The following is a 14,856-nucleotide window of genomic DNA, read 5'->3' on the forward strand; positions in this document are numbered from 1 at the left end:
CATATGCATGAGGTGTGACAATTACGTTCCTGGAATGCCTCCGCGAAAGCTATATTTAATTACTTCAACACTAATAGTTGCTGTCACTTTTGAAGTAGTCTCCTCGCGTACGAAGACATTTTGTCGTGTTTCTGCTACTCATAACATTTCTGGAATGATCTTCAGGATGGCCGTCGTATGCCCCTGAATGTCGACAGTGTCTGAAAATCTGTGGGGTCTTCAAAGCGGACTTAAGTTTTGGGAATAGCCGAAAGTCGCACGGGACAAAATGTGATTTACGGTCCAATTTTAAAGAAAAAATATATAAATTTTGTTAGCAAAAGGAACTCCAGGACAACGAGCTCGTCATGAACGAGGGTACTGGGTTACGTTTTCGTGCTATTAGTAATTTTGAACAGAATATAATAGTGTTTTTTTTTTCAAGAACCTATTACTTATCCTATATATAGATTTCACTTAATATTTGTCGCAACGTTGCTTTATTTATAAACTTGCTCAATTTTATCAGTCTAAACACAATAAAATATTATTATTAAATATTAAAATAATTAACATTTAAATATTTAAAATATATTAAAAATATCTTATTTATAATTGTTGACTTTCAGGTTTTCAGTTTATAAGTTCTCGTGTGCCTATGATCTGCCTCTGTGTCTTACTCACCGTCAGGTTCCAGCCAAAGTCGATACTTTCAGGGCATAACTGGTTTTAAAGGCAAACGAAAGAAATGTAATTTCAGTAGCCATTATCAAAGCGTTAAATATATTTCGTATTATTTCTGTCAGTTATAGTAAGCAATCGATACTAGGCCCCTTTCTTCGGCCACAAGAAGTTCAAACTCGTTGGGCTTGGTCGTAATGTTATCCAAAACAATTTTTCTTGCTTCAAGGTTACCATAGGATGACACGTGTTTTTTGTCAAATTCCGATTTGCTTTCAGTGAAAGGTCACTCGATTCCATCGACGTAAATTTGGGCGGGGACTCATGTTTATTTTGTCACAAATACATATTTTTAAAACAATTTTTTTTTCTGAATTAAGTAATAGGTTTATAAGATCTTCGTGTGTGTGTGGGTGAACCAATTAACCGACAGATTTTCACCAAGTTTTAATACAATCGAATTTTATAATCGCTTTAGCAACGCAAGGTTGCCATAACTGGATGTAGTCTTTGTGGCTTCTGCTTGAAATTTCTTGTTCTAAACTGTTACTTACTGAACTTTTCAAGTATTTTAATAACGTCCTCGGATTAATTTACATATTTACTAAAAAAAAAAATCGGTAGCTTTTTATTTCGGAATTGTACCATAAACTTTAATAGACCCCGTAAAATCTTAAGTTAAGACACAACTTCTAGACCTCGGTGTAGATGGGAGAATAATATTAAGTTGGGTCCTGAAAGTAGACTTACAAGGTGTTTGTTGACTTATATGGCTCGTGATAGGGTCCAGTGGGAACACGATTATAAACGTTCGGACTGAGTTGCTATTATCTGCAGAAGGATTCTACGTCGCGGAGTTATACAGATTAGAATGTTTCCTGAAGGTGCAGCATGGAATGTGTTCACACTAGTAGCGTACCAGGCTTCAATTGAAATTGGCCTTGAACGTCAGTACAGGCTGGTCGAAAGCTGAACACAGTATGGCAACGTAAATCAAGTCTGTGAAAAACTAGACACCCCTGGGTTCAAAATTAAATTATTGATATCGTATTTATGTTTGTATATACATCGCGTATCTTGACTGTCGGAGTTTTCATGGTTTGTTCACATGTGTGGAGGGTAACTTTAAAATTGAGACATGTAATGTGCATTTTCTCCAAAACGAATCAATTCTAATTAGTATATATTTATTTATTATTTCAGTCCATACACAAACTTAATTTTTAATGTTGTTGTTAAAATTAATTAATTAATTTTAATTTTAACAACAAAATTAAAAATTAAGTTTGTGTATAGACTGAAATAATAAATAAATATATGCTGAATTTCAACACAAACATGACGCATCTGAACTACAAATTCAATTCTAATTAGTCTTAAACGGTCCTCGGTATGCCACACGTCTCCGAAATGTTGTGAAGATGGCTGTCTTCTGGGTTGTTGGGACTCCTGAAACTAGACTACACGGCGCTACAACCCAGAAGACAGCCATTTTCGGACTCACAGCCGTGAAAACGTCAAATCCTACCAACAGCGTGTCGCGAGGCTTTGAATACAATAATAATTTTGTTTAATTATCACATTATCCGTCCCCAATATTATGAACTTAATATGCAGAAGTAGGTAAGACACTACAATGTAGCCCCACGCTTTGTAAAAGGTTGCTCGTTTCTGCATCAAACATTCCTTTTAAAGTGATTGGAAATTAGAGTTTGATTAGTCACACAATTTAATTATTTATATAATCTTGGTACTTGTTATTAATTCATGGGAAAGTAAAATGTATAGATTTTGAACATTAAAATCTAATTAAGGTATTACAGTGGAACATCGATATAACGCTTGATTTCGGGGGGACAGCTTTTCATCATCTTCTAGTTTTACTATTATTCTGTATTTGCGTAAATAAATGATATTACTTTAAAATAGGTGTTTTGTGAGTTTTTTCGAGTGTGCTACTAGGAAGCTGTGCTAGCTCCAAATATCGATAACCAGAGATTGAACAGAATGAGTTGCTTTGCGTCATAGTCGTTCTTTGCATTAGCCATTTCTGCGCCATCGGAGGCCATAGTCGCGGTTGGATGATTACTCTGGAGGTCGTCACGTGTTCTGTTATAGTCTCCAAGATCGATTATCGAGGATTCCTGCAGTCGAAGTCGGGTATAGTAGTCTCGACTTTTTCCTTGAAATTTCATAACAAAATTACCACGAATGAAATACGTACGTGTGAACTAAACTGTGGGCGTTAGGTTCTGAAGATTCGATAATAACATAATTTGGCACCAATTCCAGCGTGTAGGCCATTTGTGGGAGTGGCAGGATCTCGTGGGAGGACCCGTCCTGTTTACAAACTACAGGATGTTGGTCTATTAACAAGCACGTTAATAAACGCCCTGGAACTAGCCTCTAGATGACAGTGATTCACGTATGAAATTACGTTTATAGTCCGTGCTTTTTTCCCAGATGCGTTTTCAACGTCAGTGTGAGTATCGCATCGAATGGTATGGAAATTGTACGCAGTTGACAGTATTTAAAAATTATGTACCGGTTGGTTAATGTATTTAAGGTGTTCCGATGTCATGACTAATATTGTAATTGCCGTCTTCAGGGTAAATGTCTCTATGGGAGGATGAGGAAACCCTCGAATGTAGGCACGGTAATGGGGCGGTCGGACTCACTTTCGACTGTACTCGGGGGGGGGGGGGGGGAAATTTGGAATGGCAACGGTGAACTTCCTCTTGAAGTTGTGTTGATGAAATCCGAGGTAACACGAGGTGTTCTAAATATCACCACTTGAGATTTTTTTGGCGTAGTAATGCGAGTTAACTTGGGAAGTTAAAACCCGTTTAGTATACGAAAATTTTGCGTACCTAACGTAATTTCCAAGGAATTAGAATTAATTTAAATCGATTTGTTGTAAGATTTAGGTGTTTACTTACAAGTAACAGACAACATTAACAATAATTTCAAGTATATATTAAATCTTGTCCGTCTAATCACAATAAATTCTTATTAAATATTAAAATATTACAATAATTAACATTTAAAATATTTAAAATATTAAATGATGTTCTTTATCGAAATATTTGATTTACATTAGACCATCATTTTTCATGTTTCACGACATGTTTCAGTTCCTAAAAGAACCATCCTCAGGTGTATATAATTATATAAAGCTTCAAAACGATATATAATTCAAATACAATTTTCATACATTATGCCAGCGTACATTTTTATCAGATTTTTACCAGATTTTTACCAGATATTAAACGATGTTCTTTTTCAGATTTTTATTCCATTTTTAATAACACACTCGATGTTGTTCTGTATATCATCTTAGGAATTTCAATCTAAACACATTCTGGAAAGCAAAATACATTAGGAAACGTGATTACAAACCGAATCACGATGTCTGCGTTATGACCATCACCAATCATCTTTTATTTATTGCACAATTCCACTTCTGTTTTGCGTTGGGTTTAGTTCAGTTGCTGTGAAATGCTGGATTTGAAGCTGGCTTGCATTCTCGTGGTTGCGGGAGCAGTGACTCGTACCTCGAGGCGGTGGGGTTCTTGCTTTCCTCTGTCGATGCCTGTACTATGAGTCACCGGAAATGCTCAACTACACGCTCTCCTTCGTCAATTCGAGCTGGGGGGCTACGGGAACGTGGGTTAAATGAAAATATTGGTTAAAATGAGATAATTGTATCGTAGTACTTGTAGTAGCAACAGCAGTACTCCATTTTCTAGAGTCGTGTTAGTGTGAGTGACGATGGTTATGTTGGAATCACTTTTTACTCGAAATTCGGTACCCCCCCCTCCCCCGAAATTCCTACAGAAAAAAAATCTCTTGGCTACATGCGTACGGAAGGCAACTGCATGTTTGCGTACAAGCGAATTCTGTACCGTCAAAAGAAATCTCCAACACGTATAAATTTTAAAGAGCTGTGAGACAAAATTGAGAAGTTTTTGCATTTCTACGTCTTTGTGGTTTTAGTCTCAAATTTATGAATCCATCAAAATATCCTGATACCGTCTTTCTAGTGCTGACAGCTCAGCTGTTCAAGGTTCATAACTGTGTTTAAGAGCCTGCGATTGGATCTGAGACGGTTAAGTAAAATACACATTGAAACCTTTTTTAATATTATCCTCCTTTGTATGTCAGTAATAATCTCTTCTCCCCTCCGAGTGTTCCGAATAAAATTTGTATGCATTTCATATCTCGTCTTGCCTCGAATCTGTTAATATTGAGCATTCTGTATTGTTTCCGTTGTCGCTCTAAAGTGTCGAGTGTTGCAAAGCCACGTAATCTGCTATTCGTGACAACTAAGAGGATAGTGTAACCACAGTATCCGTCACCAGATTTCATTTTTCAAGGCCACGGAAGGACTTTGCACGCGCAGAGAGAGACACGCACCTTACCACGTGGCGCTTAAAGTTGTCATCTCAGCGTTGCTGGTTTCGCTACGCTGCGAATTCTGAGCTGTAATCACTAGCAGGGGCGCGGCTGTTCGATTTTGCTGGCAGTCGGTAATAGAGAAATCTTTTCTCCCTGCCCGAAGCTGAGTCGAATTTGTTGAAGATTGAATGAATGGAAAACGTCACACTCAGATTTTCTCCTTCAGCCGTGTTTAAAAAAAAAAATCACGTGACCGTAATACAGCATGTTCCAAGATAAGCGAGCTGTTTGTGTCCTCTCACCAACGCCTCGTTTTTAAGGAGAGCGTGAATATGGCGTTTCGTTCAGGTCATGCCACTGGACACCGCACCATCTCTGTATTTATGAAGTGCTTACCACGAATCGCACCAGATGGCAGCCGTGCGAACTTGTGACGTAGGCCAGATAAAACGTCTGTCATGGTAAAAGATCTTCGAAAAAGCTGTCCTTGTTTCTTTCTAGAACGTAAAACTGCATGAAGGCCGCTGCAGATCTATTGTTCCGACCAACTTACTGTGAAATCGTCTTTTTGTGTTACGATTACAAACATTGCGACGGCGAAATTGTGATCTTGTATGTATGGTACTTGTTTTCCGAATCTCTGTTAGTGGAAATTGACGAGTAAGCTATAAAATTATACGAGTTTTCGTAGTTCTCGGTGTGTGATTCAGGGACTTTTTTTCCAGCAGATTTATCTTTTCGGAAATTCGCCTGACCTTGTAGTCTGCTTACTTCATAACCTGAATTTATGTTTGAAACACGAAATATTTGCTATATTCATAATGGGAATTTTCAAACTCTTCGGTGATAGGGCATCTGGCTGTACTCGAGAAGCCCCCAGTTCTAATGTGTACTGGAGCATGCCGAAAGCAGACGGCTAAGTCCCTATAGAATCTTTCCGATGAGGAATTTCTTCGTCTGTCAAGTAATTCTCTTAAATGTACAAACCTTTAGGAGATATCGTCTTACATTCCGCATTGTCGAGGCAGGCCTACAGGAGTTTGAGATTCGGCTGTACCCACTTCTACAAAGTGATTGGTTGTGACATAAAGTTTTATTTTACAAAATGTTTGTGTCTGGAATCGAACCGACACGATCTGAATGCTATGTTGGTATAATAATACTCTATTACGTGAAGGTGTTTGTGCAAGGAACTCGTGTAACATAGCTTGTTTCCTCAAACAGCTTAGAATTCCTGTATGGTTGGTGTAACAAGTGTAATAAGTAAAGATCTTCCTGAAGATTTCTGTCTTCTGGGTTGTTGCGCCGTGTAGTCTGGTAGAAGTTCACGGCTCAACAACCTAGAAGACAGAAATCTTCAGACTCACTGCTGTGAAAACCTCAAATCCTACAAAGATCTTCCTTCTGGAGGAGTTCCGATTGGTCCTGATAGAGTGAATTGAAGCCATTCTGATCTCTTGTTTACTAACCACAGCCAACATAAAATATTTAATGCAACGCTACTTACCAGTACTTTGCTGTGGACTGGTTAGCAACCATTTTCATTTTGAGATTTCTGGTTCTATTCTCGGCTCTGAGGCCGGCTGTAATGACTCTTCTGTGCCTTTTCCCAGTCCCCCCACGTAAACATTTGGACAATGCGTTAAAATACGTCATGACCGCCTCAGTATACATGCTGCAATCAGCCATATTGTTTCTAACGTCTGCACCAAAATGAAAATGTTTCCGGTATGTTGAGTTTAATTGTGTAAGTTTGTGAGAAAGAGTCCATCTAAGGGGACTGAAATTTTTATGTGTTTGTAGGATGTTTGTTTTAATAGTTTATTCAAGTAGCGAATCAAACTGAACTCCTTCGCTGATATATTTGTGCTTTGCCACAGGAATAGCGTTCGGCACTTAAGAATTGTTAGCTGTGGAAAGAACTTCGACTTTATTTTATCCTGGATTACATGCATTGTCTGCACCCCTAGCATCTTCAGTCCCTTAAGCTGTTTGATAGAGCATTCTTTCCAAATTGTGTAGCCGTTCTCATTGATAGCAGCGCTTTATATCCTTTGTTACTCTAATTTGTACTTTCTTCGTGGTTTACATGTTTTCACGTGGTCCTGTGCAGGTCTTGAGAACCACGACTCTGGAGTCGGTATCTACGCACCAGATGCAGAGGCTTATTCTGTGTTCGCCGATCTGTTTGATCCCATCATTGAGGACTACCATGGTGGCTTCAAGAAGACTGACAAACATCCACCCAAGGACTGGGGTGATGTGGACACTCTAGGAAACTTGGACCCTGCTGTAAGTGCAATTGTAATATTCAGAATAATTTCAACTTTTCTACCACACCGGTTCAGTCACTGTCTGACTGATTGATGAGTAAATTATTACAATGGAGAAGTAGCCTTGGGTATTCTTTCCATGATTTGGTTTATAATGATTTAAGATGACGAAATAAGAATAAAACGCAGCAGAAAAAGTCTGTTGAGGTTTTATTGTAAACTTGGTACATCCAAGAACATGTTTCCATACAAAACTCTGTAAGATACGAAAGTAAATTCCTTCTTTTGTTTATATTTTTCCATAATAACTAAAAGTTTACATGATTGTTAATTGTTTTAATATCCAAAGTCATGAGAGGGGAGATTCTTGAGTGCAGAAGAATTGTTTCTAAATCTGGCATCTGTTGTTAGCGTTTAAAATAGTTTCATTAAACATTTTCTTACCTTCTGACACCTTTGTAATCTTCTGAAATCACCAAATGCCTTTTTCTTGAGATAATGCTTTTATGTTAAGGGTCATTCATAACCTAAAATTGTGTAATGGAACCCCTCAGCTTTGTCATATCTGCATGTAACTACTCGAGAACTGCTGAATGTATTTTTATGAAATTTAGTACAGAGAACTTCAACCAAAATATGATCACGCATTTAATTTCTTGTAATTATTGGACAAAAGTGACACTTTGTCTAAAGAACTTTAAATTTTATGGAACCTCAAGGTTTATTCCTGTGTTCACAACAGCCCACCGCTGGTATCTGTCTAGATGAACGTGTTCCTCCCATTTATTCCTGAGTCTGTTAAGTAGTCTTTTTCCTTCAGGTTTTCCAACCGACTTCCTATATTTCTCGTCTCTCCCACACGCTGCATCCATCTCATGTGCTTTGATTTGATCTTCCTGTCATAATATGTCTAAAAGATTACATCGATGTTAAATAAACATGAAATTGTGTGGGGGGGGGGGGATGGGAAAAATAAGAAGGGATAATAATAGTTGTCGACATTTACAATAAAAAGCCATTGCACAAGGAAAGAAGCTTGATTTTAGACCAAAGTCACAGCCCACAGTTTAGGAACTGGGGTTAATTTAGAGGCTTGCTATCGACGCTCGCAGGGTGAATACATCATCTCGACAAGAGTACGGTGTGGCCGCTCGCTGCAGGGCTATCCTTTCAATCCTTGCCTGACTGAAGCCCAGTACAAGGAGATGGAGGACAAGGTCTCCAGTACGCTGTCTGGTCTGGAGGGTGAGCTGAAGGGTCAGTTCTACCCCCTCACTGGTATGACGAAGGAAGTTCAGCAGAAGTTGATCGACGACCATTTCCTGTTTAAGGAGGGTGACCGCTTCCTACAGGTGGGTAGGAACCTGGAAATCCATCACAGCAAATTGACGGTCTCTCTCCAGAAATCTGATAACGAAAGTCTACAAAAGATTTGCGAAATATACATTTCTGTTATCTTCTTTAAAACTATACGACGTGGGTTATAATTTTTTATTTAATTGATTAAATGTGTTTTATGTACTTGTTGGTAAATATTATGCTTCAGACAAGAATACTGTAGCCTCTATTGAAACAAAATATTTATTTCATGTATTCTTGTGTTCTTTTCATGAACTGCTTAAAGTAAACGCGTTGTGGGAATTCGGTGTTTGCTTACTCTCATTTACGTATTATCTCTGATAATACTAAACGTATTCCCATAAAATTTTGCATATGGTAGACCCTAATCGTAAGTTAAATTTATGTTTTGTGTCTGTTAGTCCATCGTAACCGCTGCGAGGAACTCGTCAGTTTTCTGTGTGACGTAATTGTATGTAGTTCAATTTTCAGACGCGGCAAGTACGGTAGATTTTGATTGACTGGGCCATCGGTTGATCGGGGCAGCCATTTATTTGTGACAAATCGTAAAGAACAGACCTTTTTAGCTTTTTACGTGGAACTTCGCTTAATTGGGCCAAATTGTTCTAGTCCCGATGTGTCCCAATTAACCGGAATCCGCTGTATTTGACAATTGTAATTATTGTTAAAAATATTATTTTATATACTTTGATATATAATGTATGTTTATTTAGCAAAATTAGTAAGTATTTAGCAATTTCGTGACTGCAGACCTTTTCCGTAGCCTTAGGTCATCCAGCCTCTGAACTGAAATAATTTCTCAATCCTTTCAGTGGCTTTGGTTAAACTGAGGTGGGAGAGGTTTGCATTCATTCTCTTTGAGTGGCCTCTGTGCTTACGTTAATACCGGGGCATCGCTAAAGATCAGAGATATGCATTCTCTGCTCCAGTTAATGCACGGTGGTGACCTCATGTTGCCATCTCATCTGTTTCATCTCTGAAACTATTTAATGGATATGGATGAAATTTGGTATTGGAGGGAAGAGTTGCAGAAAATTTAATTTGGTCAGAATTAATTCAATGTAACGTGTAATTTACATGAAACTCATTTCATTTATTTTATTTAAAATGCACAAAAAGGAAGTAACTATATGACGTGAAACGTCTTGTTTGAGATATTTTTCAGTATGACGAATTAATGGAATTCAAGCAGGAGCAGTGTTCTTGTATTTTCGTTAGATCTGCAGCAATAGATGTTTATATGCGAAGGAAGTATTTCGTTTACGTTGAAATACTAATTTCTAATATATTTTTTATATTTTTATTACTGCGTCGTAGGCTGCCAATGCATGCCGCTTTTGGCCCACTGGACGAGGCATATATCATAATGATGCGAAAACGTTCCTGGTTTGGGCCAACGAGGAAGATCATTTGCGAATCATCTCCATGCAGATGGGCGGTGACTTGGGACAGGTATGATCCGGGACTACTAATATTTTGTTTATAATCTATAATTAAAATACCTTTGCTTCGGATTCATGTTTCAGTTCTGTGGCCTTGTGAGTTGAGAAGCTGTAGATTAATAGGAAGAACAAACCGTGCGTCTCACATCCTGACTTTCATACAGAATGATTCGAAAGTCATGTACCCAGTATTAAAATGTATATTGGTGGTAGTAATTCAGTACAGTTCATTCGGATTAATAAATGTACTTGTTTCTGTGACCATAGAAGAGCCCATTGAGGTCATGTCAAATTTTAACCTCTTTGTGCCAGAAGTTCAAGGACGTCTTTTTCACAAGAGCAAAGAGCGTCTCTTTCTTACTTGACTTGCCAGAATGAGTTTCCCAATTCTTCTGTACCAAATAAATTGACATTATGTCTGGTAAACCAGTTCCATGATACAGGAAGCATGTGGGACAGACGTCATTTCAGTCAGCCTGAAGTGTGAAGTGACATAATTTGGACGATATCCATCGTAGTTTGTTATGCTCTGCTTGGACGTCACTGAGAGAAATTTCCCTTCTGAGCTGATTATTCCGTGGAAGTGTATATAAGGGATTCTTGTGATGGAGAATGTGAAGATCGAGAGCAACGAAGAAGATGGGAAATTTCTGTTTAAAATATTTGAGAAATTAAAGAGACTGATGGATGAGGTATAGATATAGAGAACTTAAAATGAAAAAGTACCTTACACACCAGTGGTCGCGCTGACATAAATATTTTGCTTGCTGATTGCATCTTTCCCAAAAAAATTATAATAATTTTTGTCTTGAAGTTCACTATACGATTAGCGGTGTAGTTTTAGTTAGCGTGATTGACTTTTTCGTAATTGCAGGTGTACCGTCGCCTTGTGACAGCCGTGAATGACATTGAGAAGCGCATTCCCTTCTCACACGATGACCGTCTGGGCTTCCTTACCTTCTGCCCCACAAACCTGGGCACCACAGTGCGTGCATCTGTGCACATCAAGGTACCCAAGCTGGCAGCTGACAAAGCCAAGCTAGAGGAGGTTGCTGGCAAATACAACTTGCAGGTCAGTGCCCCACTCAAGACTTGCGAATGTCGTGTCACACCTAATTTTGGATTGTTACCAGTGTTTTGTTTGATCTTGACTGTCAGCAGTTTTTTTCTTCCAGCCGAGCAACTCTGTAAGTAGGTTCGTCATTCTCTGCCTCTTGTCTGTTTAAGACACATTTCAAAAGCTGAACGCTGTAGTGCATTTAGTTTCTTTCCCCTCCCTGGGTCTGTTGGAGTTCTGCGTACATCAAAATGATGAATGAACACTACCTGATTTTGTATAACCACAAAAAATTTGAAGATCTTGGCTCTGTTGTTAGTTTGTATACCTGGTGGTGGAAATTGAAAGTAAGAACATCGGATCTGCCAAGCACCACAAGATTGCCATGATGCGAGTCGGGCATCACTTCATGAAATAGTAAAATCAAATTGCCAATTATATAAGAGGTGCCTGAATTTTTTTCCCCGCCCGCAGAGAGCGTCAGTCGCTGGCAGTCAGCCTGTGAGTGAGTGAGTGACTGTAGTGAACGCCCGTCGGATTTTCATTTACCACAAAATGAAGGAACGACTTGAGCAGCGGTATTGCATCAAATTTTGCCAAAATCTTGGTGGTACCCAGGTGGAAACCATTCGGAAGATTCAGCAGGCTTTCAGCGACGATGCCATGAGCATCACACGAATTAAGGATTGGTACAACAAAGATGGCCGCATGATGGTGGAGAGCGAACCACGTTCTGGTAGGCCCTCAACAAGCCGAAATGACGAGGTCACCGACCAAGTGCGGACTTTGGTCATGCTGGACTGTCATGTCACCATCCGAGAACTTGCGGACGAGGTCATCCGTCGCCTTCGTGATGCTGTGCGGCGCAAACGGCTGGACCTGTGGGTAGCGGGAACTTGGCAGCTCCATCATGACAACGCACCCGCCCATTCTTCGTATCTGATTCAGGTTTTCTTGGCCAAACACAACATTCCTCTGGTTCGTCAGGCTCCCTACTCTCCCGACTTGGCTCCTTGTGATTCTTGGCTGTTCCCCAAGCTGAAAATGCCGCTGAAAGGGACCCGATTCGCGGTAAATGAAAATCCGACGGGCGTTCACTACAATCACTCGCTCGCAGGCTGACTGACGCTCTCTGCGGGCAGGAAAAAATTCACGCATGCGCATGAAGATCCCCTACACCGCCCACCGGATTACACCTCCCGTGATTCATTTGTTTCCGTGGGAAAAATTAAGGTCCGATACATTTTGAACAGACCTAGCCCCTGTTCCATTTAATATTTCTTCGTAAGCACGCAATGTTTTTTAAGCAAGTTTCTTGTCCAGAAGTGACCCAGTGGACCTGAGTTTCTTTATGAGTTTATGAATGACTTTTGTGGCTGGAACTGTGTTCCTAGGAAATTTATGACAAAATCTTCTCTGGGACATTCCAGCAGAACCACATTTCACATGCGATTTGTACAGAAAAACAAGCTGTTAAAAAAAATAGTATACTGAATCAAATTCACACACATAACCAGTACTTAACTTGATGTTAGACGCGAGCGCACTCTTATGTGATTAAATTTAGTGGCAATTGCTGTGAGTCATGGAGTTCCTGCCAGTAGCTGGGATGTGTCTGTTGTATGTAAGTGCGTCAGAACAGATGCTGTACGAAGGTGGTGTAACCTCTCTAATGTAATGATGTTATCATTTTAAAAGTTATTACGATGGCGAAAAAGGCACAAGGGCATGGCGGTATTGTAAGATTATCTTTATATATCTCTATTTTTATGTCTGTCTTAATTGGTTTTGAAAGCAGCCATTTTACATCGTTTTGAAATGTTAACAGGTCCGTGGCACACGTGGTGAACACACAGAGGCTGAGGGCGGTGTGTACGACATCTCCAACAAGCGGCGTATGGGCCTCACAGAATATGAAGCTGTGAAGGAGATGAACGATGGTATCGCCGAGCTCATCAAACTCGAGAGCTCCCTCTAAATTGTGGACCAAGATGTCACCACCATTACTGTCTAATACACTGTAATATCCATTATAAGGCTGTTTCTCGAGTCAAGGGAAGTGGCCAGAATCAAGAATTTATAACGAAGAAATACCAGTCCGCTACCCATATCCTCTTCTTAACTTAATTACTGTTTCTCCTCTTTCTTAATTTGTCTGTATCTTTGATTCGAAAGAAATCTTTTTACTGTGTATTCAGTTAAAGCCAGTATTTGATTTTTAAGAAATAAAAAATGGATAAGGAAACTTATTTTGTGCGAGAGCCAATTTTGAGTACTGTTACAAAAGCATGACGACATTGTTCATGACGCTAATCAGTATTGTGTAAAGACATTATAATTGTAACGAGCAGCTGCGAATCTGTCGATACGGTAATAATATGTATGTACAGTCTCGACTCTGCTCTTGGGATGGTTTGTCTGTGACGGCGATATTTCTGCGATTTCAAATGACTGAAGGGAATGGATATTATTTCTTGATCTATTATATCTACAGTGTTCTTTTGTTTCAATACTTTCCCTCAGAATAAGTTCGTTTATGCCTTTCGGTGTTGCAGAATCTGATATATTAATTCAAGGATGTGGGCTGCGAGATGTGTTCAGACGTAGATCGCGATAGTTAAAATGAAAACAGAAATTAAAAGATTTCACTCTTGCTTATGTTTTAAACTAGAAGGGGGGGCTAGAAGGTTGCAATGGCTGCAGACATTTGTCTGTTCTAGTCAGAGTGATTCAGTATTTCATGTTTATTATTAAAATAGCGCAACAGCCTGTACGATGAAATGCGTACCAAATAGTTCCTTTTGCCCGGATTGGGATGATTACTCTTCGAGCGGATGCTTACGTCTTTCTGGGCTTTTGCTGTGGCTTGTTCACCCAAACACATCTGCTCCCCTTTACGTTATGTTTCATGCAGTCACGTATACAATACGGAATTTGGGATTTTATGTATTCATTCTAAATATATATTAAAAATAAGTGAATTTGTTCTGGTTTCTTCATGCTTCTAGTCCCTAATTGTGAAAGTTTATTATATGATTTATATATTTTTTTCGTTTAATTAAACTGAAGTCGAGAGTATGCTGAAAGACATTAGACTATCACATGCACAAGAAGAGTACCATTTCCAAAGTATGAAGCAGATATCAATCCAGTGTTTGAATAAATGAGGCAAATAAAATGAATAAAAGAGAAATTAATATGTACTATTTTGTTTCTTTAATCAAGTCCTTATTATGAAAGACTAATCACAAAACTGTAACAAATGTTATATTTTATCAGTTTAAATTGATGTTAATGTCCTCCTCATGATTATTAATTGTGTATAATTACTGTTTTGGGCTTATCCGCAATGTGAGTGCTTTTAATCAAAATCACGTTAAGTTTTATTTCAACATTGAGACTAGCTTTATGAGAGAGATCTGCAGAGTTTGTGTTGTGTTCCACCATTCTCCTGATGACAGCAGTACAAACAACTGTCTAAACATCGTGGTTTTGATTACGAAATACTTACGTGATGGATAAAGTGAAACAATATTTATAGAGGATTTGAGGTTTTCACAGCGGTGAGTCTGAAGATCGCCGTCTTACGGGTTGTTGCGCCGTGTAGTCAGTTAGATGTCCGCTGTTTTATCACCCCGATGACGGAGGCAGCGTGACCTCTGAAATG

At 38.9% G+C, this 14,856-nt stretch overlaps 1 protein-coding gene across 3 annotated transcripts in view; it reads left to right on the top strand.

The window, feature by feature from the left end:
• Positions 1 to 14,392, top strand: part of LOC110828625 (Arginine kinase 1) — a 105,981-nt gene extending 91,589 nt beyond the window's left edge. For all 3 annotated transcript variants that reach the window (XM_087351856.1, XM_022061494.2, XM_022061492.2), the window contains exons 3-7: positions 7,172 to 7,350; positions 8,444 to 8,683; positions 10,008 to 10,142; positions 11,007 to 11,204; positions 13,018 to 14,392. In XM_087351856.1, the coding sequence (XP_087207982.1) occupies positions 7,172 to 7,350; positions 8,444 to 8,683; positions 10,008 to 10,142; positions 11,007 to 11,204; positions 13,018 to 13,167 (902 nt within the window). In that variant the 3' untranslated portion in view covers positions 13,168 to 14,392. The remainder of the gene's footprint in view (positions 1 to 7,171; positions 7,351 to 8,443; positions 8,684 to 10,007; positions 10,143 to 11,006; positions 11,205 to 13,017) is intronic.
• The last annotated feature ends 464 nt before the right edge of the window (positions 14,393 to 14,856 follow it).

The sequence above is a fragment of the Zootermopsis nevadensis genome, unplaced genomic scaffold (genome assembly GCF_977971745.1).
Source record: "Zootermopsis nevadensis isolate Lab colony 2312 unplaced genomic scaffold, Znev_1.0 Znev_ptg000020l, whole genome shotgun sequence".
Classification (NCBI taxonomy): domain Eukaryota; kingdom Metazoa; phylum Arthropoda; class Insecta; order Blattodea; family Termopsidae; genus Zootermopsis; species Zootermopsis nevadensis.